The following is a 26496-nucleotide window of genomic DNA, read 5'->3' as shown; positions in this document are numbered from 1 at the left end:
ATTCAGAGGGTGAATAGGCAAGACAAAAGATTTAGGTGCCTGAATGGGGTATAGTAGTAGGTGCCAGGCGAACCGGTTTGAGTGTGTCAATAACTGCAACACACTCAAGATTCCCGTATGTATCAAGAATGGTCCACCACCCAAAGGACATCCAGCCAACTTGACACAACTGTCAGAATTACTGGAGTCACATGGGCCAGCATCCCTGTGGAATGCTTGACAGGAATAGGAGACAGGAGTCCATGCCCTGACAAATTGAGGCTGTTCTGAGGGAAAAAGGGGGTGCAACTCAATATTAGGAAGGTGTTTCTAGTATATGCCCAGTGTATGCCCCAATGGCTGTTCACGGTGTGTGTGTAGTGGTATGTGTGTTTACAGTACCAGTCAAAGGTTTGGACACACCACCTCATTCCTGTGTTTTTCTTTATTTCTTACTATTTTCTACATTGTAGAATAATAGTGAAGACATCAACACTATGAAATAACACATATGAAATCATGTAGTAACCAAAAAAGTAATCAACCCTGCCTTGTTAAAAGTTAATTTGTGGAATTTAGCCCTATTTAGTAGAAGACCAAGTCCATATTATGGCAAGAACAGCTCAAATAAGAAAATCGAAATGCCAGTCCATTACTTTAAGACATGAAGGTCAGTCAATGCAGTCGCAACAACCATCAAGCGCTATGATGAAACTGGCTCTAATGAGGACCGCCACAGGTAAGGAAGACCCAGAGTTACCTCTGCTGCAGAGTATAAGTTCATTAGTTACCAGTCTCAGATTGCAGCCCAAATAAATGCTTCACAGAGTTCAAGTAACAGACACATCTCATCATCAACTGTTCAGAGGAGACTGCAGGAATCAGGCCTTCATGGTCGAATTGCTGCAAAGAAATCACGTGGTTCCAACCGCACGTGTGGTTCCCACCGTGAAGCATGGAGAAGGAGGTGTGATGGTGCATTGCTGGTGACACTGTCTGTGATTTATTTAGAATTCAAGGCACACTTAATCATCCCAAGGCACACATCATTCAAGGCACACACCATCCCATCTGGTTTGAGCTTAGTTAATTTGTTTTTCAACAGGACAATGACCAAACACACACCTCCAGGCTGTGTAAGGGCTATTTGACCAAGAAGGAGAGTGATAGAATGCTGCATCAGATGACCTGGCCTCCACAATCACCAACCTCAACCCAATTGATATGGTTTGGGATGAGTTGGAATGCAGAGTGAAGGAAAAGCAGCCAACAAGTGCTCAGCATATGTGGGAACTCCTTCAAGACTGTTAGAAAAACATTCCAGGTGAAGCTGGTTGAGAGAATGCCAAGAGTGTGCAAAGCTGTCATCAAGGCAAAAGGTGGCTACTCTGAAGAATCTCAAATATATTTTTATTAGTTTAACACTTTTTTGGCTACCACATGATACCATATGTGTTATTTAATGGTTTTGACATCTTCACTATTATTCTACAATGTATAAAACAGGAAGAAAAAAAGAAAAAAAACCTTGAATGAGTAGGTGTGTCCAAAATGTTGACTGGTACTGTACGTGTGAGGTGTATGTTGGCTTGCGTGCAGTGTGTCAGACCCAGGCTGGGGCCAGCTCTCTGAGCTGTACGTGGTCATGTGAGACTCACTTAGCGGGATCAGCTCCTTTGAAGTAGGCATTAACAGACTCTGTGAAGGCCACAGCAATGGGCAAGGCATCCTGGGACGCCAGGGTCACTGGGCTGGGACCGCGAGACGTCCCTGAGAGTGGGAGAGAATGAGGGGGGGGGGGGGGTGAAATGGAGTGAGGTAGAGAGAGAGGGAGGTAAAGAGGGAGCGGGACAGGTTGAGAGGAAGAGAGAGTAAGACCAAACGAGATGGAATGAGTGTACTGTTATTATTACTGAAGAGTACATAAATTCAACATCAAAAGCATCACACAGTTAAGTTACCAAATAAGGTCAGTCATTACGAAGAAAATTAGGAACAATTCCATTTCAAAATATCCAAGGCATTACATGCAAAAATAATCAAACCTGTCTAGGAATTACATTTTGTTTGAATAAAAGAGGAGGTATTACTAAGTCAGGTTACCATTCATCACTTGAATGAATAACTGTTAGGGATCTTTGAGTAAGAACGTTAAATACTGGAATGAACTTCCTACCTTCCAACTTGTTATTTGTTATTGAACAGAACACGACCATGCTGAACTCGTTATTATGTTGATTACGCTGACAGAGACACTTTAACAAGATATATTTTTCATGAGCAGGCAGACATTGGCGAGCACACAGCAAATCCGAGTGGCCGTTGTTAGTGTGTCACAAATAGGCGCGTGTCCGGGCTGATTGACCACACGCCCTACCTGCAGGCGTTTCACAGCACTTCTCAAAGGTGGGCAGCTTCCCGATGAAACCATCATCCTCTTTAAAAGGCCCAACGAAAGAAAAATAGGAAAGAAACCAAAAAGTCACAGAAAGCAGTGAGATTGATGGTACTGGGCAGGTGAGATGAGGTGAGATTGATGGTACTGGGCAGGTGAGATGAGGTGAGATTGATGGTACTGGGCAGGTGAGATGAGGTGAGATTGATGGTACTGGGCAGGTGAGATGGTACTGGGCAGGTGAGATGGTACTGGGCAGGTGAGATGGTACTGGGCAGGTGAGATGAGGTGAGATTGATGGTACTGGGCAGGTGAGATGAGGTGAGATTGATGGTACTGGGCAGGTGAGATGGTACTGGGCAGGTGAGATGAGGTGAGATTGATGGTACTGGGCAGGTGAGATGGTACTGGGCAGGTGAGATGGTACTGGGCAGGTGAGATGAGGTGAGATTGATGGTACTGGGCAGGTGAGATGGTACTGGGCAGGTGAGATGGTACTGGGCAGGTGAGATGGTACTGGGCAGGTGAGATGAGGTGAGATTGATGGTACTGGGCAGGTGAGATGGTACTGGGCAGGTGAGATGGTACTGGGCAGGTGAGATGGTACTGGGCAGGTGAGATGGTACTGGGCAGGTGAGATGGTACTGGGCAGGTGAGATGAGGTGAGATTGATGGTACTGGGCAGGTGAGATGGTACTGGGCAGGTGAGATGGTACTGGGCAGGTGAGATGAGGTGAGATTGATGGTACTGGGCAGGTGAGATGAGGTGAGATTGATGGTACTGGGCAGGTGAGATGGTACTGGGCAGGTGAGATGGTACTGGGCAGGTGAGATGAGGTGAGATTGATGGTACTGGGCAGGTGAGATGAGGTGAGATTGATGGTACTGGGCAGGTGAGATGGTACTGGGCAGGTGAGATGGTACTGGGCAGGTGAGATGAGGTGAGATTGATGGTACTGGGCAGGTGAGATGGTACTGGGCAGGTGAGATGGTACTGGGCAGGTGAGATGAGGTGAGATTGATGGTACTGGGCAGGTGAGATGGTACTGGGCAGGTGAGATGGTACTGGGCAGGTGAGATGAGGTGAGATTGATGGTACTGGGCAGGTGAGATGGTACTGGGCAGGTGAGATGAGGTGAGATTGATGGTACTGGGCAGGTGAGATGGTACTGGGCAGGTGAGATGGTACTGGGCAGGTGAGATGGTACTGGGCAGGTGAGATGAGGTGAGATTGATGGTACTGGGCAGGTGAGATGAGGTGAGATTGATGGTACTGGGCAGGTGAGATGGTACTGGGCAGGTGAGATGGTCCTATTACCCCTGTGGATAGACCTAGTACCCCCAGGTGTCCTAGTACCCATGTGGATAGACCTAGTACCCCGAGGGGTCCTATTACCCCTGTGGATAGCCCTAGTACCCCCAGGTGTCCTAGTACCCATGTGGATAGACCTAGTACCCCCAGGGGTCCTAGTACCCCTGTGGATAGACCAAGTACCCCCAGGTCCTAGTACCCCTGTGGATAGACCAAGTACCCCCAGGTCCTAGTACCCCTGGTTAGGAACCACTGCAGAAGAGGGAGAAGGAGGAAGAGAGGAGACTCACTTTGGCTGAGGAGAAACAGAGGACAGGGAGAAAGGAGGAACTCTGGTTCCGGAGAGGAGAGGGAGGGACGGAAGATACGCTCAGGCCCTGTGAGGAGGAGGGGAGTGAGAGAAGGAGAGAAACCCAATAAGGTTTAAAGACAAGAAGTGGGTTTAGGTTAGGTGAGAGGGGAGGAAATATATAAGGGAGGAGAGGAAAGGAAATACGAGAGGGAGGAGAGGGACTATATAAAAGAGGAAGGAGGAGAGGAAAGGGAATACAAGGGAGAAGAGGGATGAGAGGAAGTAGTAAAGAAATATGAATTGAGGGAGACGGGGTGAAAGGAGAAGAGGGGAATGGAGAGAAGAAGACTGTAAAAGAGGAGAAGTGAAGAGATGACCATAGAGAGAGGAGGTGATGGAGCTTGGTTATGTCCTTAATCCTTACCCACTGTGGGTGTGTTGGAGGCACTGAGAGAGGCGGTAGAGGACAGGGAGGAGGAGCTCTCTGCCCGGGCCAGGGGAGCAGCCGGAGGAGGACTGGCGTTGGACAACATCTTGGTCGGGCTGAACGGCTGCACCTGGTTGGTTGGACAGCACAAACCCAGAAATCAACCAATGGTAATGGATTCCACTAATTAACCCCATACAGTGTAAATAACAAGAGCAAAAAAATAAATGTAGTCCATTATCATGAATCAATAGAGAATGGTTCCACAAATCAATACTCTGATGCCCACAGTTTAGGTTCTCTAAGTCTAGTGAAGATACTGCAGATTCTCTATCAGATAGTTGGCAGGTACTCTCGGTGGAGATTGACGATGGGCAGGTAGGTACTCTCGTGGAGATTGACGATGGGCAGGTAGGTACTCTCGGTGGAGATTGACGATGGGCAGGTAGGTACTCTCGGTGGAGATTGACGATGGGCAGGTAGGTACTCTCGGTGGAGATTGACGATGGGCAGGTAGGTACTCTCGGTGGAGATTGACGCTGGGCAGGTAGGTACTCTCGGTGGAGATTGACGCTGGGCAGGTAGGTACTCTCGGTGGAGATTGACGATGGGCAGGTAGGTACTCTCGGTGGAGATTGACGCTGGGCAGGTACTCTCGGTGGAGATTGACGCTGGGCAGGTACTCTCGGTGGAGATTGACGATGGGCAGGTAGGTACTCTCGGTGGAGATTGACGATGGGCAGGTAGGTACTCTCGGTGGAGATTGACGATGGGCAGGTAGGTACTCTCGGTGGAGATTGACGATGGGCAGGTAGGTAATCTCGGTGGAGATTGACGATGGGCAGGTAGGTACTCTCGGTGGAGATTGACGATGGGCAGGTAGGTACTCTCGGTGGAGATTGACGATGGGCAGGTAGGTACTCTCGGTGGAGATTGACGATGGGCAGGTAGGTACTCTCGGTGGAGATTGACGATGGGCAGGTAGGTACTCTCGGTGGAGATTGACGATGGGCAGGTAGGTACTCTCGGTGGAGATTGACGATGGGCAGGTAGGTACTCTCGGTGGAGATTGACGATGGGCAGGTAGGTACTCTCGGTGGAGATTGACGATGGGCAGGTAGGTACTCTCGGTGGAGATTGACGATGGGCAGGTAGGTAATCTCGGTGGAGATTGACGATGGGCAGGTAGGTACTCTCGGTGGAGATTGACGATGGGCAGGTAGGTACTCTCGGTGGAGATTGACGATGGGCAGGTAGGTACTCTCGGTGGAGATTGACGATGGGCAGGTAGGTACTCTCGGTGGAGATTGACGATGGGCAGGTAGGTACTCTCGGTGGAGATTGACGATGGGCAGGTAGGTACTCTCGGTGGAGATTGACGATGGGCAGGTAGGTACTCTCGGTGGAGATTGACGATGGGCAGGTAGGTACTCTCGGTGGAGATTGACGATGGGCAGGTAGGTACTCTCGGTGGAGATTGACGATGGTCAGGTACTCTCGGTGGAGATTGACGCTGGGCAGGTACTCTCGGTGGAGATTGACGCTGGGCAGGTACTCTCGGTGGAGATTGACGCTGGGCAGGTACTCTCGGTGGAGATTGACGATGGGCAGGTAGGTACTCTCGGTGGAGATTGACGATGGGCAGGTAGGTACTCTCGGTGGAGATTGACGATGGGCAGGTAGGTACTCTCGGTGGAGATTGACGATGGTCAGGTACTCTCGGTGGAGATTGACGCTGGGCAGGTACTCTCGGTGGAGATTGACGCTGGGCAGGTACTCTCGGTGGAGATTGACGCTGGGCAGGTACTCTCGGTGGAGATTGACGCTGGGCAGGTACTCTGAATTGAGATTGACGCTGGGCAGGTACTCTGAATTGAGATTGACGCTGGGCAGGTACTCTGAATTGAGATTGACGCTGGGCAGGTACTCTGAATTGAGATTGATACTGGGAGGGTACTCACAATTTCATTGATTCCTGTGAGTTTTCCTGTGGGTAGTTTGGGTCTGGAAGAGGGTCGTGGAGGAGCCACCATGGCCCCAGTTTGAGGGGTAGTGGGTCTGGCCAGGGCAGGCACTGCAGGGAGGAGGGGAGACAAAAAGGAAAGGACTAAGAATCCAGGGTATGATGAGGTAAAACATGCTGCACTATATGTAATATACTTCTGATACAATTCTTAACAGGTTCCGTGCATTTTTTACTTTTTAAACATCACTCATCAACACAGAAGTCAAGACATGCACAAATTCTGAAACATAAAATACAGAACAAAATTCCGATCACTCACAAAACTGTGTTAACAATTCTCTAAAGGCAGACAAGCATATGCCCCTCAAAACAAAAACACACATTAAATAAAAAATACATTATACAACCAAACATATTGTAAATAAGGTTGAAATAAAATAATAGTTATAAAAGCTGGAAACTGAAAAAAATGGTTTTAAAAAGTAGTACAAAAGAGAAAAATGGCAAAGGCAGAACTTGACACTACTAGTTTATGCCATGCTAGAGGTTACCATTGTGTGCTTGGCTAGCTGCTGCTGCCACCCCCACTGTCAGTGCTGAAAAGACCTCAGGGACAGAGGAGGTGCTGACCTCCACAACCCCACTGCTCAGCACCATCTTATTATAGGGATCAGCGGGGTCATCAGAGAAGAAACAGATGGACCGGCAAGACTGAGGCCTGCCGGTAGGAGGGTTAGACTGGGTCCGGTCGCGGTTGACCGGACCTGTACCCGGACAGCAGCTCTGCTGGCGTCGGACTGGCACAAAGTCGTGGTTGACGTCGATCCACTGGCTCTGGGACCTGGTAAAGGCAGACTGGTTCTCTCCCTGAGGCACGCTGGTTGGGTCTGGGCCTGGGGTTGGTTCTATGGGCTCATCCTGCCGGGTGATGGGGGTCCTCTGGGCCCGGGCTGGGATGGGCTTCAGGGCCAGAAAGGGGTCAGCTGGTGAGTTCCATGGAGAGAAGGTGGTGGTGGTAGTAGTGGTGGTGGAGGAAGGTAGAGGGGCGACCTCTCCTTTGGCCTGCTGCAGGCCGTCTGCCAGTGGGGGAGAGGAGAACTCCTGCTGTAACACCCCCTCATCTGTTGATGGCACATGATAGTCCAGGGCAGGGCAGAGTGATGAACCTATACCACAGAGTAAGGAGGAACCATACTAGCTAACATTTACAAAGATACTCATGCAAACATCTTTACATTCCTACGTCATATAATGATTTTTGTTGCATTATACTGAACAAACTAGTATTTTTTTTTTCTTCACTCAAAGAACAAGGCTTGGGGATGCCCATCTACTATAATGAAACTATAGTTTCCATCTATAGAACAGCCAGGTGTAGGCATAGTTCACTGTGAACTGCAATCCTATGCAATCTCTGAGCAACATTAGGCAATGCGAGTGTCGGGCTGTGACAGGAATGAATGCCTGGCATGTTTCAGTCTTAACTGGTAATAAATAGTGTTAGAGGATTACAGCTGGTTGAGAGGATATCAGCTACTCTGACTTGGAGTGTTAGGTCCTCACACCACGCAGACACGCAGAGCCACACAGCGCTCTCAGCTTATCTAGGCAGGGCTCTCAATCCAACACTAATTCAGTTATCCATCTTCCTCATTGGATTGGTTGAACAAAGTATACACAACTACAACTAACAGTCCATCACTGAAATCCTACAATAAAAGAGTGGATTGGAGTAAAATAATCACCAAACACCAACAAGCAACTGAATAAGACATTGGATGCAATGTTAAGGCTTTTTGTAACGGAGGTTAGATAGTTGGACACTGATTCAGTACAGCGCAACCGCACAGAAAACACTGGTGTAAATGGGTGCAGCTAGGGCAAACATTTTTACCTGCCTCCCCTGGCAGAAACACAGGGGACTCATTAATGTGTAGAGGACATAGAGGAATGGAGAGGAAAAGAGAGTCGATGTCTGGAGGAGGAGGCGGGGGGAAAGGGGGAGAAAGGAGGGTTAACACACAGAGATAGGCTAAAATAACTACCTGCAAAAGAACAAAGTCAGAAAGCCCTACATAATCACATAAAACTAGAGCCTAATCATCTCTTTCAGGCTTGCCAAATGACTGACTCCAAAGCAGATGCATGTTTGCAGTTCAGTCAGGGCCAGATGAATGTGTTGTATGTGTGTATTAATGGCTGGTAATGCCTGTATTTTACAGAGAGCTTAAACAGGTCTTTAAAGGACTTAAGAGTCATCACAGTATCCTAACCAGAGGACTTTACACTGATTTTTTGGCTTTTAAGGAGGAACTTTTGACAATAACGAGATAGTGTTTGACAACATACATGCCAATAGGCCTTATCGCCAACCCTCTGACCCAAACTAGGTGCCAATTAACTGTGGATTACGATTAACCCAGGCAATGGGTCAGTGCTAACGTAACTATTTCAACACACAGTCAGTCAGTCAGTCACACACAGAGACTCCACACTACATAACCCTTGGCACTGAAACCATCTTCTCACATATCTGTACTGGAGTGAGAGGCAGGACAGTGTGAACGAGAGAAAGAGGGATGTAAAGGAAATGAAAATAAACTAAACACACGTGTACTTACAAATGCAAATAAAGCCCCCCCCCCACACACACAGCCAAATGCAAATAAAGCCCCCCCCCCCCCACACACACACACAGCCAAATGCAAATAAAGCCCCCCCCCCCACACACACACACAGCCAAATGCAAATAAAGCCCCCCCCCCCCACACACACAGCCAAATGCAAATAAAGCCCCCCCCCACACACACACAGCCAAATGCAAATAAAGCCCCCCCCCACACACACACAGCCAAATGCAAATAAAGCCCCCCCCCACACACACACAGCCAAATGCAAATAAAGCCCCCCCCCCCACACACAGCCAAATGCAAATAAAGCCCCCCCCCCTCACACACACAGCCAAATGCAAATAAAGCCCCCCCCCCACATACACACACAGCCAAATGCAAATAAAGCCCCCCCCCCACACACACACACAGCCAAATGCAAATAAAGCCCCCCCCCCCACACACACAGCCAAATGCAAATAAAGCCCCCCCCCCACACACACACAGCCAAATGCAAATAAAGCCCCCCCCCCACACACACACAGCCAAATGCAAATAAAGCCCCCCCCCACACACACACAGCCAAATGCAAATAAAGCCCCCCCCCCCACACACAGCCAAATGCAAATAAAGCCCCCCCCCTCACACACACACAGCCAAATGCAAATAAAGCCCCCCCCCCCCACATACACACACAGCCAAATGCAAATAAAGCCCCCCCCACACACACAGCCAAATGCAAATAAACCCCCCCCCCCCCCACACACAGCCAAATGCAAATAAAGCCCCCCCCCACACACACACACAGCCAAATGCATACTAATCAAACTGTAACAATAATTCTTCATCAAATAAAAGAACAAAGCTTAAAAGACATAAATAACAAATAACAAAACTGTAAATAAAATAAACTGTAAATAAAATAAAGTAAATGGGCAAAACCCACACGACACTTGATGTCAAACTTGCAAAAAAATAAGCAAAAAGGTTACAGGTTACATGACCTATTAGAAAGTCATATCAACAATAAACACACAAACAAAACATGTTCAGTGACACAGACACACACGTTCCGTTTAGGTTGGGAGTGAGCATCCAAAACCAGCCCGCAAAAATAAAGTAAACAGTAAAATTACCATGAATTCTGCAAAAAATGGGTTTGATTTAGGAAATCTGTTCCAAAATATTCCCACAGATAAAATAGACATTAGTGAGTGTCTCAATGTAATAAAATACCATTTATTTTCTTGTCAATGTGTACAGTATGAGCTTACTACTGTTGTTGAGCTGTGCAGGGGACTACCTGGCCTACAAGTGGAGCTTTTTACAATTTGAATATAATTTAACCTTTATTTAACTATGTGGGGTCATGTCTGTATCAGTAGTAGTTTGTGGTAATAGCGAAAACCAAAGCCATTTATAAAGAGAGTTCATTATCCAGACAGAACCCCATCATGGTCGGCACCGACCTCACCCAGCCACCCATAGGAATACATTGAAACACTCTGTTACGCTTGAAGGGCGGGGCTTACCTGTTGATGAGGACACTGAGGAGGAGGAGCCTCTTAGGGTGGGGGCGGGACAGAACGGATCCAGTGAGAGAAGGTCATTATTGAGAGCAGGTCTACTGCTGAGAGAGCGAGAGAGAGAGGAGGGATGGATAGAGAAAGGGGGAGAAAGTGATGTGGAAATGAGAGCAATTACTAAACAGTGAGAGTAGGGCAATCAAGTGTGTGTATCAAGTGTTTCTGAGCCAATTTGTATCTGTAATAGTTAGGAGAATCTTTATCCTGTACTTACTCATTGAAATATGTTGACATCCTGGCCTTTCCCAACTCATCACCTGGTTGAGAAGAGAACATACAAATAACAACCTTAACCTCAGCAAGGTTACATAGGTGGAGGGAACATCCTGTCCCATACCCCCCCACCACCCAGACAGGCGTTTAAACACACACTGTAGGGAGCAAGAGAGCACATGCTACAGGATAGGGCTGCAGTGCTCTCTGTGTGGCTCACACTAGTGTGTTAATGTGTTATTTGTACAGTAGCAGAGGTTCCCCACCCAGCAAGACATTCCTCGATTGGTCCCAAATATAACCCATTTTATTTTCAGATCTACATTAAACTACGTAGCTCCTTGCGACTGTGGCAAACAGATAGTGTTAGAAAAGCTTTGTTAAATGCTGAAGATCATTGTTTTTAAGCACTGCTTTATTAGCTAGCATGTTCGTTTGTGTTAGCTTTAGCTGTAGAGTACAGTATTAACCACAGGGAGCTGAGGTGGGGGTGTGGAGGTCTACTTGGCATGGCATGTTTGGTGGGTGTGGTGGTGGTTTGGGGGGGGGGCAGACTGACTAGAGAGGTACGTATAGTACTCACCTAGCACCTGAGAGCCTATCGCTGAGTGGGAATGCATTCCTGACAGCCCTGAGCATGTTTAAAACACATGGCTATGAATCTCTTAACTCTACCAAATATACATAGTATCAGCCTTAAACTCTATCAAAAAGTTGCATTATCAGTATTAGCTCTATCAAATTGATAAAATACTTTAAAACTATAACTTGATATGATGGTAATATGAATATCAAAGGATAATAAAGTGATGTTATTTAAACTGTGTATAATGCTACTTAATATATTTGTGATATATTTATTTCTTCATGGTTTACTTGCTAACATCCACTAGTAGTTCACAGTTTGAGACAGTTCCGTGACTTGTTGCATTCCTTTATAGACAACTAATTCATTTGTTCGAGCAGAAAATCAAACACAGCAAAATATACAAATTGTAGCCAAAAACTCAGGAGGAAAAATATAATTTCTGACATGCAAAATAAAAACAAGCAATTAAGCAATCAATCTTACTCATAGCTTAGAGGAGGAACAGGAGTCCCCTCTCAAATACACACATATAAAAAACTAACTAAGTTTACTTTAGCTGGGGATATGTTGGTTTTGGCGAGGTTGCTAAGATTTTTTATTTTCTTTAAGAATGACCTGAGGCAAGAAAAATTAAGTTAAAAAGTCAGAAATGGTCGCAGCCATCAAACAGAGGAGGAGGAGAGGTGGGGGAGGGGGTGTCAAATAAAATACTCACTGGATTGGTTCCTTCGCATCTGACCCTGAGAATATAAACACACATTAATTAACTACAAATAGGATAAGACACACAGAACTTCAGCCCTCATCCTCCACAATCCCAAAACATACTTTACTGTACAAAGACAAAATGAATATCAGAGAAAAGTACATTTGAAGTAAATGTATGTAAAACATGGTTGTATCTGGAATGTTCTTGTCAGTACTTGGATGCCTTTATTATAACAGACAGTAGGTGATTTGGCATAGGTCCTAGATGGAACCAATCTTCAGTAGTGTAGGGTCAATTCACTTCTGCCTGTACACAGTATCTCGAACTACACCTATTTAAGATGACAGCTCAACATTCCTCAATGTGTTACTCTTTCAGAATCAACACTTGTGTAATAACTTACTTCCTGAATAACACTTTCTAAAAACAGAGATATGCACAATACAGGCGATATTTATCAGGTGAGGTACGGTACTCACAATACAGGCAATATTTATCAGGTGGGGTACGGTACTCACAATACAGGCAATATTTATCAGGTGGGGTACGGTACTCACAATACAGACGATATTTATCAGGTGGGGTACGGTACTCACAATACAGGCGATATTTATCAGGTGGGGTACGGTACTCTCAATATAGGCGATATTTATCAGGTGGGGTACGGTACTCACAATACAGGCGATATTTATCAGGTGGGGTACGGTACTCACAATACAGGCGATATTTATCAGGTGGGGTACGGAACTCACAATACAGGCTATATTTATCAGGTGGGGTACGGTACTCACAATACAGGCTATATTTATCAGGTGGGGTACGGTACTCACAATACAGGCTATATTTATCAGGTGGGGTACGGTACTCACAATACAGGCTACATTTATCAGGTGGGGTACGGTACTCACAATACAGGCTACATTTATCAGGTGGGGTACGGTACTCACAATACAGGCTACATTTATCAGGTGGGGTACGGTACTCACAATACAGGCTACATTTATCAGGTGGGGTACGGAACTCACGATTCCAAAAAACTGTCCCGAACTAAAATAGAATTGATACATGGAAATGTTGAAAAGCGTATTATTAACTATTCCCTGAGGAGAGGCTTTTTCCACATCAATTTTAAAGAGACAGTAAATCACAGGATTAAGCTTCTCAGACACATACCAGACATTAAACCTAGGGTGAAAAATGCAGCTGCACAGAACAGACAGGACACAGTATCTAACCCCGCACTGCCATCAATCAGGTATGAGCGAGAGAGGAGAGAGGAGAGGGAGAGAGATATTCAAACACTAACAGAGGCAACCAACAGAAGATCTGATGTACTTCTGTGTGACCCAATGGAAACTAAGACCATCAATTCCAATAAAGCCTTTATTGACACACTGAAAAAGGAGAGGGAGAAAGAAGGAGGAGAGGAACAGAAGGGGTTTAGAGGGAGGCAGCTGAAGCGTCAAAGCGCCGTGGTGCTGTGAGGCCTGGGTTTAGTCCCACAGGCACTAAGCAACAAATGGGTTCAATTACGGCTGTAACCCGCCACACACACAGTCACACTACAGATCTCCACACACACACACTACAGATTGCCACACACACACACACACACACACTACAGATCTCCACACACACACACACACACACACACTACAGATCGCCACACACAGTCACACATAAACCATTCCGGCTTCCACTGCTGTTTCAATAAAGGAACAAACAGCACAGGAGGGAACTGATAAGGAGAAAGACAAAATGGCAAGAAATTGATGCAACGTTCATTATCGCCTAGATTTTTTAACTAGAGAACATTTAGCGCAGAACATTTCTGTCAATATTAAGGTGGAAATAAAATACTTAAGATTTGAAGGAGGGAGCAATAAACTAAAACGGAGGGAATATTCCGGTACTTAGGTGAAAGTCCAAACAGAAGAAACAGTAGAGGTTGCTGCTGTTTGTCGTTGGACTGAGAAAATATTTGAAATGTTAAGTCCTGCTGTCGAGAAAAAACTCATTTGTAATGAACCAAATCCGAATTTCAGGCCTTGGAAAAGCCAGAGAATGTTTTTCCTCAAGAAACTTCTTAATCCTTCAAAAATAACAAAGAAATTCTCCATAATGTAATGGTCGACTAACCCCATAAAGAATCACATACAAGTAATGTCCAAACCCAGCAGCAAAATGCCCTAATAAAACAAGAGTAAATACCAATAGAGAGATAGAGAGAGCATGGTAGACCGAGGGGGAGAGCAGGTCAATGAGAAAAAGATAAAGAAAGAGATTCCGTGACAGTCCTTTAGAGTGGTAGGACTCCTCTAGCTGAAATGGGGGAGCTCACACAACCACCTCCTGAAGCAGCACACGGACTGTTCACACACACTACTGTTTTAAAGTTTAACGGCAGGCGCTATTTCCACCCTGAGCAGGCAGACAGAGAGCGCGGCTCAGAGATTTTAGAGATGATACGGCCAGTCAGTCAGTCAAAGTTGAATGGAGAGGTCAACTCCAGGCCTAAAGGTCAGGCCAGGCTCTGCGTGCTGGAGCTCTGACAGGCTCTGCATGCCATCTCATCCCATTACGTGACAGCAGGGTGAACTGGGGTGTGACTACTGACTCTACTGTAACACCATGCAACTAGTTGTACAGCAGACGGTTCAGAACCTAGAGACAAGGCCATTCCACCTGCGCCAACCGTTGTGTTCAAGTACAGCAAGAGAGAAAACAAGTGACCAAAACCGAAGACTATTTGTGATACATTTTTACCCTACCGGTCAAACACAGAAAAACAAATACAAAATGATGTTTGAATTATGACTCATGCATGGAGATTTCAATCTTTAAAGAAAAACTCCCAACTGAACCTTCTGAATGAGCTCACTCACTCCTACTGTCCACAGTGACTCATCTTAGACAGTTGAGACAATGGTTCAAACAGGCAAAAGAACAGAATAAGGCAAAAATGACGTTCAAATATGTATGATACCGTCTAATGATTCTGGTAGAGGGCTTTATGACCAAGTACCCATTCCCAGACCTTACAGTGGAAATTCAATGTACTATTGCCCTCTAGTGTTAGAGAGGAGAAGGGACAGACAGACTGACGGGGAACTGCCGCTCAGACAAACAGAGAGAGAGAGAGTAGACTAAGGTTAGTGAATGGGTGTAGCTGAAGTGTACGGAGGAAACATCTTTAGAGACAGAATACATCAGAACGTTGATCTCTTTCTACATGCTTACAGATGTATTTCTGTGGTAGTGATGTTTATGCAACTTTCTATATTAATGTTGTAGGATACAGGATTTGAACCTTATCCAAGTGTGTATCCAATATACAAGTGTGAAGGACTCCTCCACCAAGGTGGGAGGTGAGGAAGTATTGATTGTTATATTGATCAGATAGTTTGTGTGTCTGGTCTACTCTCCAATGTGTGCTTGGAATCTCTGGCAATCTGACAGAATTGTGGAGCAACAGGTTTCTATCAAATTAAGTCGTACGGAGTTGAAGTACCGAGGTTGGTGGCGATAGGCTGATGTTTCCAATGGAGGCCTTGAGTTGGTCGATGGTGGCTCGGCTTTGTTGCGTCCTGTTGTTGGGCGCCACCGGCTTGATTTCCACACGGAACTTCCTGGGTTCATCCTCGTCCTCCGAGTCACTCGACGAATAGAACGAGTTCTCTTTGGCATGTGGATCACGGATTAAGGAAGCAGAACTGATTATAACACCATGCCAGATTAGTGGCTATACAGTATGGCAATATGGTAACAAGGCCAACAGAGGACATCACAACCCCAGCAGATGAAGGAATGATAAGAAGAGTTTGAAGACAGTGTTGGAAGGTTAACAGTGTTAAAGTGTGAGTATTGAGGAAGGATATCATTTTGGTTGCGGTCTTCCGGTCTGATGCAGAAGCCATCTTCATCAACCGTGGGGACATTCTAGAACAAACACAACAACAGTAATGCATCACTTAGTAATGCACTTAAGCATTTCCTGCTGTGTGTGTGAGACTCACAGCGTTTTGGAAGTCTATGGTGCCATAGTATCCAGGAGGAACTCCATTGGTATTGTTCTACAGCCCAGAGGAGACACAGAGAGACACAGAGAGAGAGACACAGAGAGAGAGTAGAGACACACAGAGAGACACACACAGAGAGAGAGTAGAGACACAGAGAGACAGACAGACACACAGAGAGACAGACAGACACACAGAGAGACAGACAGACACACAGAGAGACAGACAGACACACAGAGAGACAGACAGACACACAGAGAGACAGACAGACACACAGAGAGACAGAGACAGACACACAGAGAGACCGAGACAGACACACAAAGAGACCGAGACAGACACACAAAGAGACCGAGACAGACACACAGAGAGACCGAGACAGACACACAGAGAGACCGAGACAGACACACAGAGAGACCGAGACAGACACACAGAGACCGAGACAGACACACAGAGACCGAGACAGACACACAGAGAGACCGAGACAGACAGAAAGACACAGAGAGACCGAGACAGACAGAAAGACACAGAGAGACCGAGACAGACAGAAAGACACAGAGAGACCGAGACAGACAGAAAGACACAGAGAGACCGAGACACACCGAGACAGACAGAGACCGAGACAGACAGACAGAGACCGAGACAGACAGACAGAGACCGAGACAGACAGACAGAGACCGAGACAGACAGACAGACAGAGAAACAGACAGAGAAACAGACAGAGAAACAGACAGAGAAACAGACAGAGAAACAGACAGAGAAACAGACAGAGAAACAGACAGAGAAACAGACAGAGAAACAGACAGAGAAACAGACAGAGAAACAGACAGAGAAACAGACAGAGAAACAGACAGAGAAACAGACAGAGAAACAGACAGAGAAACAGACAGAGAAACAGACGGAGAAACAGACAGAGAGAGAAACAGAGAGAGAGAGAGATAGAGAGAGAGAAACAGACAGAGAAACAGAGAGAGAGAGAAACAGACAGAGAAACAGACAGAGAAACAGACAGAGAAACAGACAGAGAAACAGACAGAGAAACAGACAGAGAAACAGACAGAGAAACAGACAGAGAAACAGACAGAGAAACAGACAGAGAAACAGAGACAGAGAAACAGACAGAGAAACAGAGACAGAGAGAGAGAAAAACAGAGAGAGAGAGAGAGAGAAAGGAAACATGGCAGTTTAGCTATCATACTGTTTTACTTGTACTTGAGAATAATAATTGCAATACTATTGCATAATATTACAAAGTAATTCCCAATAAAATTGGGATTCACATTATAGTATTAAATTAATATGATTCAAATAAATGTAACTGGAAATATACTCACAGCAGGTTCAACTTCTGTCGACTCCCTGAGACCCACCAAAAGAAACAACGTTTCATTTCAGACTAATTTAATATTCTCTGAATTCAGGCCAATGATGCAGAATTAATATTTATCATCAAGACAACCCTAATAAAACTAAACATGATTTATACTAATCTTAGATGATTTGAAACAGAATTTAGAGACTGTTCATTAAGCCATCTTAAATGAGTTCCAGGCAGTGGAAAGTAAATCATTAAAATGGACAGTTTATAAACTACTTATACGTCCTTTATAAATCAAGTTTAAAAGTAGAAGCTACTAACGTCGAGTCTGTGTCCTTGTTGTCTTTCCGGCGGATGGCAAATGTTTTCCTCTTTCTGGGTTTGGCTCCTAGTAACACACCAGAGAAGTATGTGAGAAATGTCTGATAGATTTCTTCAATTTTATTAGACAAATATGACAACTCCAAACCAAAAAGAAAATCGGATAAATCAAATCCCTTTATGAAACACTTTTACTTCTTTAGATGTTCTGCAGCAGAGCTGGAGAAGTGGCCAGACAACTTAAAACATTTAGACTTCTTTAGATGTTCTGCAGCAGAGCTGGAGAAGTGGCCAGACAACTTAAAACGTTTAGACTTCTTTAGATCTTCTGCAGCAGAGCTGGAGAAGTGGCCAGACAACTTAAAACATTTAGACTTCTTTAGATGTTCTGCAGCAGAGCTGGAGAAGTGGCCAGACAACTTAAAACATTTAGACTTCTTTAGATGTTCTGCAGCAGAGCTGGAGAAGTGGCCAGACAACTTAAAACGTTTAGACTTCTTTAGATCTTCTGCAGCAGAGCTGGAGAAGTGGCCAGACAACTTAAAACATTTAGACTTCTTTAGATCTTCTGCAGCAGAGCTGGAGAAGTGGCCAGACAACTTAAAACATTTAGACTTCTTTAGATGTTCTGCAGCAGAGCTGGAGAAGTGGACAGACAACTTAAAACATTTAGACTTCTTTAGATGTTCTGCAGCAGAGATGGAGAAGTGGCCAGACAACTTAAAACATTTAGACTTCTTTAGATGTTCTGCAGCAGAGCTGGAGAAGTGGCCAGACAACTTAAAACATTTAGACTTCTTTAGATGTTCTGCAGCAGAGCTGGAGAAGTGGACAGACAACTTAAAACATTTAGACTTCTTTAGATGTTCTGCAGCAGAGCTGGAGAAGTGGCCAGACAACTTAAAACGTTTAGACTTCTTTAGATGTTCTGCAGCAGAGCTGGAGAAGTGGCCAGACAACTTAAAACGTTTAGACTTCTTTAGATGTTCTGCAGCAGAGCTGGAGAAGTGGCCAGACAACTTAAAACGTTTAGACTTCTTTAGATGTTCTGCAGCAGAGCTGGAGAAGTGGCCAGACAACTTAAAACATTTAGACTTCTTTAGATGTTCTGCAGCAGAGCTGGAGAAGTGGCCAGACAACTTAAAACGTTTAGACTTAAAATGTTCCCACACATTTAGGTGTGAAAAATATCAAGTCCGACTTTTATGAAATTTCACACTGTTTTCTGTTGGTCTGTTTTTTTCCATTGAGGAGAGAATAAACTATAGAAAATAAGTGCACAAGCGCGGTGTGTGTGTGTGTGTGTGTGACTTACCTTCAGTGGCGATGGCAGTGTTGCATTCTTCAAACTCAATAGGACCTGATAATACAGAAAACCTAATTTAGGTTCATTTGCTGGCAGTGCCCTAAACGCATCGCACACACACAACCTATCACACACACACGACTTGGCAGGAACAGAGGGTCCAGCTTGGCACACACACATGTTAAACTAAGTGGTCTCTGCTGAACCCAGAGGGCAGACATGGTCAATGGCAGAGTCAACACAGTGTCTGGTAGCCATCAGCAAGATGTGACTCTATCCTGAACCAGGGGAAAATACTACAGCACACAAGATACACTGTAGTGTAGTGTAGCACACACACACAACAGCATGTTCCACACACACACTACAGCATGTTCCTCACACAAACTATTCCTCATTCACTTCCTCTCTCTCTCTCTCACACACACACACTACAGCATGTTCCACACACAAACTATTCCTCAGTCACTTCCTTTCTCACACACAGACACTACAGCATGTTCCACACACAAACTATTCCTCAGTCACTTCCTCACACACACACACACTACAGCATGTTCCACACACAAACTATTCCTCAGTCACTTCCTCTCTCTCTCACTCACACACACACACACTACAGCATGTTCCACACACAAACTATTCCTCTCTCTCACATACACTTTCTCATGGACGGACACAGATCTCAGAGACAGAATTTAAGTTCTACATAGGCCTACTGTAAACCTGCACAACAGAGACCAAACCGCTCTAAAACAACCAATCAACTAAGGTGGACAGACAGAACCCACTGACCTGACCTGCCCTTCAGTACACACAGAATGGCTCATAAGGCCACACACACACTAGGCTACACTACACTGAGTAAACACACACTGAGTAAAAACACACACACACTAGGCTACACTAAACCCATACACTAGGCTATGTTTTAAAAACAAGAAATTGCCAAATCTGCTGGGAGGAATGCCCTTGGTCTAATCTGGAGCCGAACCAGACGCTGATTTTCACAAGAACAACAGCAATTATTTATATAGAAATTGAGAAAGAACCTAAAGAAAAACAACAAAGATCATGCTTAATTTAATGTTCATCAATTCTACATATTTACCTCCGAGCTCTTGCACTTGGAATGCCTCGCTTCGAGAGCGTCTGGAGAACACATTAACGAGGGGTTTTCACAAGGTCGGATATGCATTATCACACACACGCAAACACACACACACACACGCAAACACACACACACACATATACAAACACGCTACTGAAAAAGCACCGGAAAATATACGTGTCAATCAATGGACCCCATATGATTTTAGAGTCAACGGTTAGAAAAGAGATAGTAAGACGATGAGTGGGAAATTAGGACTTTTACTTTGTTTTAAGTGAAAACATAAAAATAGATGAATAATCAATGAGTAATAAATACATTCCTCTGAATACACGGTTAGAGTGGTATCGTCTATAATACATGGAATTAATATTATTTTGTTAACTACGTTATTTATTCTGTCTGTTGATATAGAAAGCTAGGGGTTCTGTGAATACACAGCCTCTTCATCACAACACAGATCTGTTCCAAGTTCCCTTTTGAGCGTTTATCTTCTTAAAAGCTAATGCACGACCAGGACATGACCAGGGCACGACCAGGGCACGACACGACCAGGACACGACCAGGACACGACACGACCAGGACACGACCAGGGCACGACCAGGACACGACCAGGGCACGACGTCTCCCTCCATGGCAGACCATGGAGGGAGAGAAGAGAGTGTAGGCCAGCCTCGGGCAAGATTTTATTTCCTTGGCACTAAAATGTCTTGACCTGAAAAAACAAAGCTAATGATATATTAGTGCAGTGTATATGGCAACAGCAGTTCGATGCAGTCTTCCCCAGAGAATGTCAGTTGTGGGCAAAATGCATCGTTTGACATGCGCAGCGCTTGGAGAAGCTCAGGGAAGCGATAAGTCACGAGAGGCACGCATCACGCCAAGTGACGTCGAAAAAGTACACAAAGTGACGTCGATAAAGTACACCAATCTACTCTACTGTGCAATATCAGGCCCTCTCTGGTTAGCTTTTCACCGCCGGCGAACACACACTGATGTGACTGCTGTTTGTGTGTGCGTGTTCCGTTCCAATTAAAAAAGAATTCCACGCTCATCAAATAACTAGTTCACGAGAGAGAAAGAGATCGAGCGAGAGAGAGACCTGCCCACTGCGCCATCCCTAATCCACACAGCATTGACAACAAGCAGGTATAGTTAACTAAGTGAAGAGGGAACCATAACCTCCTACAGTAGTCAGCAGTTGCTGGTGTTGCTAAATCCCCATAATCACCAATTCTAAAACAATAATAATAAACATATTTGAGTAATAATGTCTGAAGACCATACTTAGGCTCCTCCACATGAAGACTGACCAAAACGGGCAACAAAAATGTAAGCACAGGGCAGGAACCTTTCGCTGACAGCATCCTACATCTGACAATATTTACACACACTGACTACAGCAGAAAACCTACACCAGACATGCCAATCTTACCTAAACCTGCACAGTTGGCATTAGGATCTGTTTAAACATTTCATAAACAGACAGATGACTGTTTATGTAGAGGTTATTTTATCTCATTCTTCTCTCTGTGAGGGAAGCATGCAGTCACGCATGAGCGGAGGATGGCTTTTTAAATTGCATATGCTTCACATGGAGCTCAGAGCGGGAAAGAGGGAGGAAGAGGAACGAAGGGGTTTGCGTGTCTGGCTCGCTGCCAGTTGACAGCTCAGCTGGATATCAGTGAACACTACGAACCCCCCTGCCTAGCAGCGTGTCACTTTGAGACTGTTTCTGTGGTAGAAAGTTTATTCAACCTCTCTCTCTCTAAAGGCACAGGATCGGCCATCCGTTCAGCTATTTCATCAAGGGACAGGCAGGTTATTGTTATGACATGGCCTAGGCCGCGGTGAGATCTCTAATGAACAGCTTGATACGGGGAGGAATTCTACAACTGCTTTCAGCCCTCAATTAATTCTGCTGTCAAAACAAATGAAGGCCGGCGCTGTTCAGACGCCCCATCTGGACACAGGGGTCAGGGGTCACCGTTTGTATACACACAAACACACCCCTTTGTGTCGCCTACCTGATGTGATGGGGTGCGAGCCCCAGGGAAAGCCACAATGGAAAACACTATATATATTGTAAGATTTCCCTTGCTTACCGTAGCATGTCATAGTTTACACAGTCACTGTTGAGCTCTTCATCCCCAAAAGAGCTCGCTTCTGGCTGCTTAGTTCAGTCTGTAGCCTAAACACAGCAAAGAGTGTGTTTGTGTGTGTATGCGTGTGTGTGTATGCACGTGAGTGTGTATGCGTGTGTATGCATGCGCGTGTGTGTGTGTATGCATGCGCGGGAGTGTGTATGCGTGTGTGTGTATGCATGCGCGTGTGTGTGTATGCATGTGCGTGCGTATAGCAAAGCCACCCTGACCCTGTACTGGCCTGCATGGTGTCACATGCTAACTGGAATGTCCGGCCTGACCTGCCTACCTTTACAGCAGATTACAGCTACTGAGTCTGATGGCCTTCTACCACCTTTTGTTACTGCTCTCTCATTGGCTAAATCTCTCTTATAGGCCTGTCCCCATCTTAAAGACAAGAAGTCACTTTAAAGAAAGTTACCCTAAGTAACCACTGATACAGGGTCAGATTCAGGCATATTGAGGGAGTAGGTACAGTGGGGCAAAAAAGTATTTAGTCAGCCACCAATTGTGCAAGTTCTCCCACTTAACAAGATGAGAGAGGCCTGTACTTTTCATCATTGGTACACTTCAACTATGACAGACAAAATTACCAAAAAATCTAGAAAATCACATTGTAGTATTTTTTATACATTTATTTGCAAATTATGGTGGAAAATAAGTATTTGGTCACCTACAAACAAGCAAGACTTCTGGCTCTCACAGACCTGTAACTTACCTGTCCACAACCTCAGTCACACTCCAAACTCCACTATGGCCAAGACCAAAGAGCTGTCAAAGCACACCAGAAACAAAATTGTAGACCTGCACCAGGCTGGGAAGACTGAATCTGCAATAGGTAAGCAGCTTGGTTTGAAGAAATCAACTGTGGGAGCAATTATTAGGAAATGAAAGACATATAAGACCACTGATAATCTCCCTCGATCTGGGGCTCCACGCAAAATGATCACAAGAACGGTGAGCAAAAATCCCAGAACCACACAGGGGGACCTAGTGAATGACCTGCAGAGAGCTGGGACCAAAGTAACAAAGCCTACCATCAGTAACACACTACGCCGCCAGGGACTCAAATCCTGCAGTGCCAGACGTGTCCCCCTGCTTAAGCCAGTACATGTCCAGGCCCGTCTGAAGTTTGCTAGAGAGCATCTGGATCATCCAGAAGAAGATTGGGAGAATGTCATATGGTCAGATGAAACCAAAATATAACTTTTTGGTAAAAACGCAACTCGTCATGTTTGGAGGACAAAGAATGCTGAGTTGCATCCAAAGAACACCATACCTACTGTGAAGCATGGCGGTGGAAACATCATGCTTTGGGGCTGTTTTTCTGCAAAGGGACCAGGACGACTGATCCGTGTAAAGGAAAGAATGAATGGGGCCATGTATCGTGAGATTTTGAAAACCTCCTTCCATCAGCAAGGGCATTGAAGATGAAACGTGGCTGGGTCTTTCGGCATGACAATGATCCCAAACACACCGCCCAGGCAACAAAGGAGTGGCTTTGTAAGAAGCATTTCAAGGTCCTGGAGTGGCCTAGCTAGTCTCCAGATCTCAACCCCATAGAAAATCTTTGGAGGGAGTTGAAAGTCCGTGTTGCCCAGCAACTGCTCCAAAACATCACTGCTCTAGAGGAGATCTGCATGGAGGAATGGGCCAAAATACCAGCAACAGTGTGTGAAAACCTTGTGAAGACTGAAAACGTTTGACCTCTGTCATTGCCAACAAAGGGTATATAACAAAGTATTGAGATAAACTTTTGTTATTGACCAAATACTTATTGCAAAAAAATTCATAAAAAATCCTACAATGTGATTTACAATTACATAAGTTGCCACTAACCACTGAAGTGCTTCACCAGTCATACACACTAGCATATGTGTAATACATTGATCTGTAGACGTGATTTGCCTATCATGGCAGGTGTGTCTGCGTATGGGGAATCTTACCTGGTCTCTCTTTGCCCGTTCCTTTACTGTCAGACAGTTTCTGTATCAAGCCCTCAACAGAGGTGTTCTCCATGTTCCTCTCAAACTCTATACGGACCTGCAGAGGGACAACAAACTCACAGGGTCATGAGGTGCGCTTCGTTTAACTTGGGGTTGCACTTTTGGGACGATTCCATTGGTTCCATTGTACAGGGCAAACTGCTGTAAATCAAGTGCAGCTCAAGCATTCTGACGTATTTGACCCAGGTCTGGCATCAGTACAGTGAGGCATCAGAATGGATTAGCCTACATTAAAGAAAGAAGAACTGATGGCAGAGTGGCAGACACTTGGATTCAGACACACTTTAACTGGTGCGCCTAGGGCCCTCTCCCTTCTCTCTGGTGCTGTGGGCTGGTCTGACAGTCACTGGGCTGGGCTGAGCTGCTGGGCTGAGCTGAGCTGCTGGACAGTCATTGAGTCCATTGAGGAATCACAATGTGGTAGGACCACTGGGAGGTACTTCTGTGATTAAAACATGGCGCAGTGTGTGTGTGTGGGTGTGTGTGTGTCTGCTGTGTGTGTGATAGCTTGTGAGAGTGACAGCTCATGTCCTTGGGGACTGCTCTCTGGGTGCCTCGTTTTTAGAATACTCAGGAGGACTGACAAATGCAATATGGCTTTGTGCTTTTCACTTAAGAACAAATTCTTATTTACAATGACGGCCTACCCCGGCCAAACCCGGACGACGCTGGGCCAATTGTGCGCCACCCTATGGGACTCCCAATCACAGCCGGTTGTGATACTGCCTGGAATCAAACCAGGGTCTGTAGTGATGCCTCTAGCACTGAGATGCAGTGCCTTAGACCACTGCGCCACTCAGGAGCCCCTAAAGGACTAGACTACTTTACTACAATTCTCCCTCTAAAGGACTGGACTACCCAACAGTTAATTATCTCTCGTTTAAAACTATTCTCTGTACAATGTGTCTCTAAGGCCTGTGGAGACTGGCTTACATAATGGTATGGTTTTATTGTTGTGGACAGAGCGGTCTCCTGATGCCCTCTGGGTGCTATCATGGGAAGGATGGTGTTTGTTTACTTTGGATGTTAGTGGCGTGTGTGTCAGAGTGTGAGTGTGTGTCTGTCGGGGGAGAGGGTCCAGATAGATGACAAACAGGGACCGACTGGCTGTGCCATCTCGCCAAACGATTCAGATGTGCGTGATACGCTGTTGTGTTTACAGTATGTCCACTCACTATCATAAAAACACACTGTGGCAGCTCCCCCGACCCCTCCAGCAAGGCAAGGTGCATTAGCCCCCTACGCCTCGCGGGGGGATGGGGGTGGGGGGTTGGGCGTGGGCTGCCGTGGCAAGGTAGAATGCTCACTCCAGCACACGCAATCTGTCAGTGGCTGCAGCCAGCCAGCCGCTTGCTGCATCCTGCTGCCATGAGGGAACGTGCTGTGATGTCATCACCTGCCTGCATGTCTCACACACACCCAGACAGACACACCTGCCTGCGTGTCTCACACACACCCAGACAGACACACCTGCCTGCGTGTCTCACGCACACCCAGACACACACAACTGCTCCAACCCGCAGTGATTTTTTACAGATGCACAAACACACACACACACACAACCTGCAGTGACTCTGCACAGCATGCAGGCATATTGTCGTAAAGATTTTAAACCAGAATAATAATAATAATAATATTACTTTCAGTTAATAAATTATATACATTCTAATATAAATTAATATAATATAATAATATATGTCATTTAGAAGATGTTTTGATCCACATTCTGCACTAAGGGTGGTCCCAGGAATCAAACCCACTATCCTGGCGTTGCAAGTACCATGCCTCACCAGCTGAGCTAAAGACAACCACATACTCCTCTCAGAGGAGAATGCATTTAGATAACCTCTCTTGGCTACATGCAGTCTCTTTACTTTCCCTCTCTCCACCACCTGCTCCTCTTCCCCCCCACCTCTTTCCCCCCTCTCCTGTTCCTCCTCCTCCCCCACCTCTTTCCCCCCTCTCCTGTTCCTCCTCCTCCCCCACCTCTTTCCCCCCTCTCCTGTTCCTCCTCCTCCCCCACCTCTTTCCCCCCTCTCCTGTTCCTCCTCCTCCCCCACCTCTTTCCCCCCTCTCCTGTTCTTCCTCCCTCTCCTGTTCCTCCCCCACCTCTTCCCCCCCTCTCCTGTTCCTCCCCCTCCCCCACCTCTTTCCCCCCTCTCCTGTTCCTCCCCCACCTCTACCCCCCCACCTCTTTCCC

The 26496-nt window shown here is 45.8% G+C and overlaps 1 protein-coding gene and 1 long non-coding RNA gene across 20 annotated transcripts in view; one reads left to right on the top strand and one right to left on the bottom strand.

Moving 5' to 3' along the window:
* LOC110523357 (F-BAR domain only protein 2) overlaps positions 1-26496 on the bottom strand; it is a 79733-nt gene that overhangs the window by 10195 nt on the left and 43042 nt on the right. The window contains exons 8-25 of one of the 12 annotated variants that reach the window (XM_036976969.1): positions 24237-24333; positions 19045-19089; positions 17730-17796; positions 17425-17449; positions 16094-16150; positions 15956-16016; positions 15589-15764; positions 12084-12108; positions 11363-11410; positions 10781-10823; positions 10513-10610; positions 8266-8346; positions 6923-7537; positions 6367-6479; positions 4403-4535; positions 3977-4063; positions 2357-2416; positions 1638-1749 (exon numbers count right to left, since the gene is read on the bottom strand). In XM_036976969.1, coding sequence (XP_036832864.1) covers positions 1638-1749; positions 2357-2416; positions 3977-4063; positions 4403-4535; positions 6367-6479; positions 6923-7537; positions 8266-8346; positions 10513-10610; positions 10781-10823; positions 11363-11410; positions 12084-12108; positions 15589-15764; positions 15956-16016; positions 16094-16150; positions 17425-17449; positions 17730-17796; positions 19045-19089; positions 24237-24333 — 1943 coding nt within the window. The remainder of the gene's footprint in view (positions 1-1637; positions 1750-2356; positions 2417-3976; positions 4064-4402; positions 4536-6366; positions 6480-6922; positions 7538-8265; positions 8347-10512; positions 10611-10780; positions 10824-11362; positions 11411-12083; positions 12109-15588; positions 15765-15955; positions 16017-16093; positions 16151-17424; positions 17450-17729; positions 17797-19044; positions 19090-24236; positions 24334-26496) is intronic. The other 11 variants (XM_036976970.1, XM_036976974.1, XM_036976973.1 and 8 more) reach the window with 11 other exon arrangements.
* On the top strand, positions 1801-3897 carry LOC110523358. Of its 8 annotated transcripts, none has more exons than XR_005051672.1 (5): positions 1801-2529; positions 2615-2841; positions 2899-3338; positions 3377-3499; positions 3533-3897. It is a non-coding gene; the product is annotated as an uncharacterized LOC110523358 (long non-coding RNA). The 8 variants fall into 8 exon arrangements; XR_005051671.1 differs by having other exon boundaries at positions 1801-2562; positions 2596-2841; XR_005051677.1 differs by having other exon boundaries at positions 1801-2841; positions 2899-3267; positions 3306-3338.

This window comes from Oncorhynchus mykiss, chromosome 5 (assembly GCF_013265735.2).
Source record: "Oncorhynchus mykiss isolate Arlee chromosome 5, USDA_OmykA_1.1, whole genome shotgun sequence".
NCBI classification, from domain to species: domain Eukaryota; kingdom Metazoa; phylum Chordata; class Actinopteri; order Salmoniformes; family Salmonidae; genus Oncorhynchus; species Oncorhynchus mykiss.
This window is presented reverse-complemented; position numbering and strand designations above follow the sequence as displayed.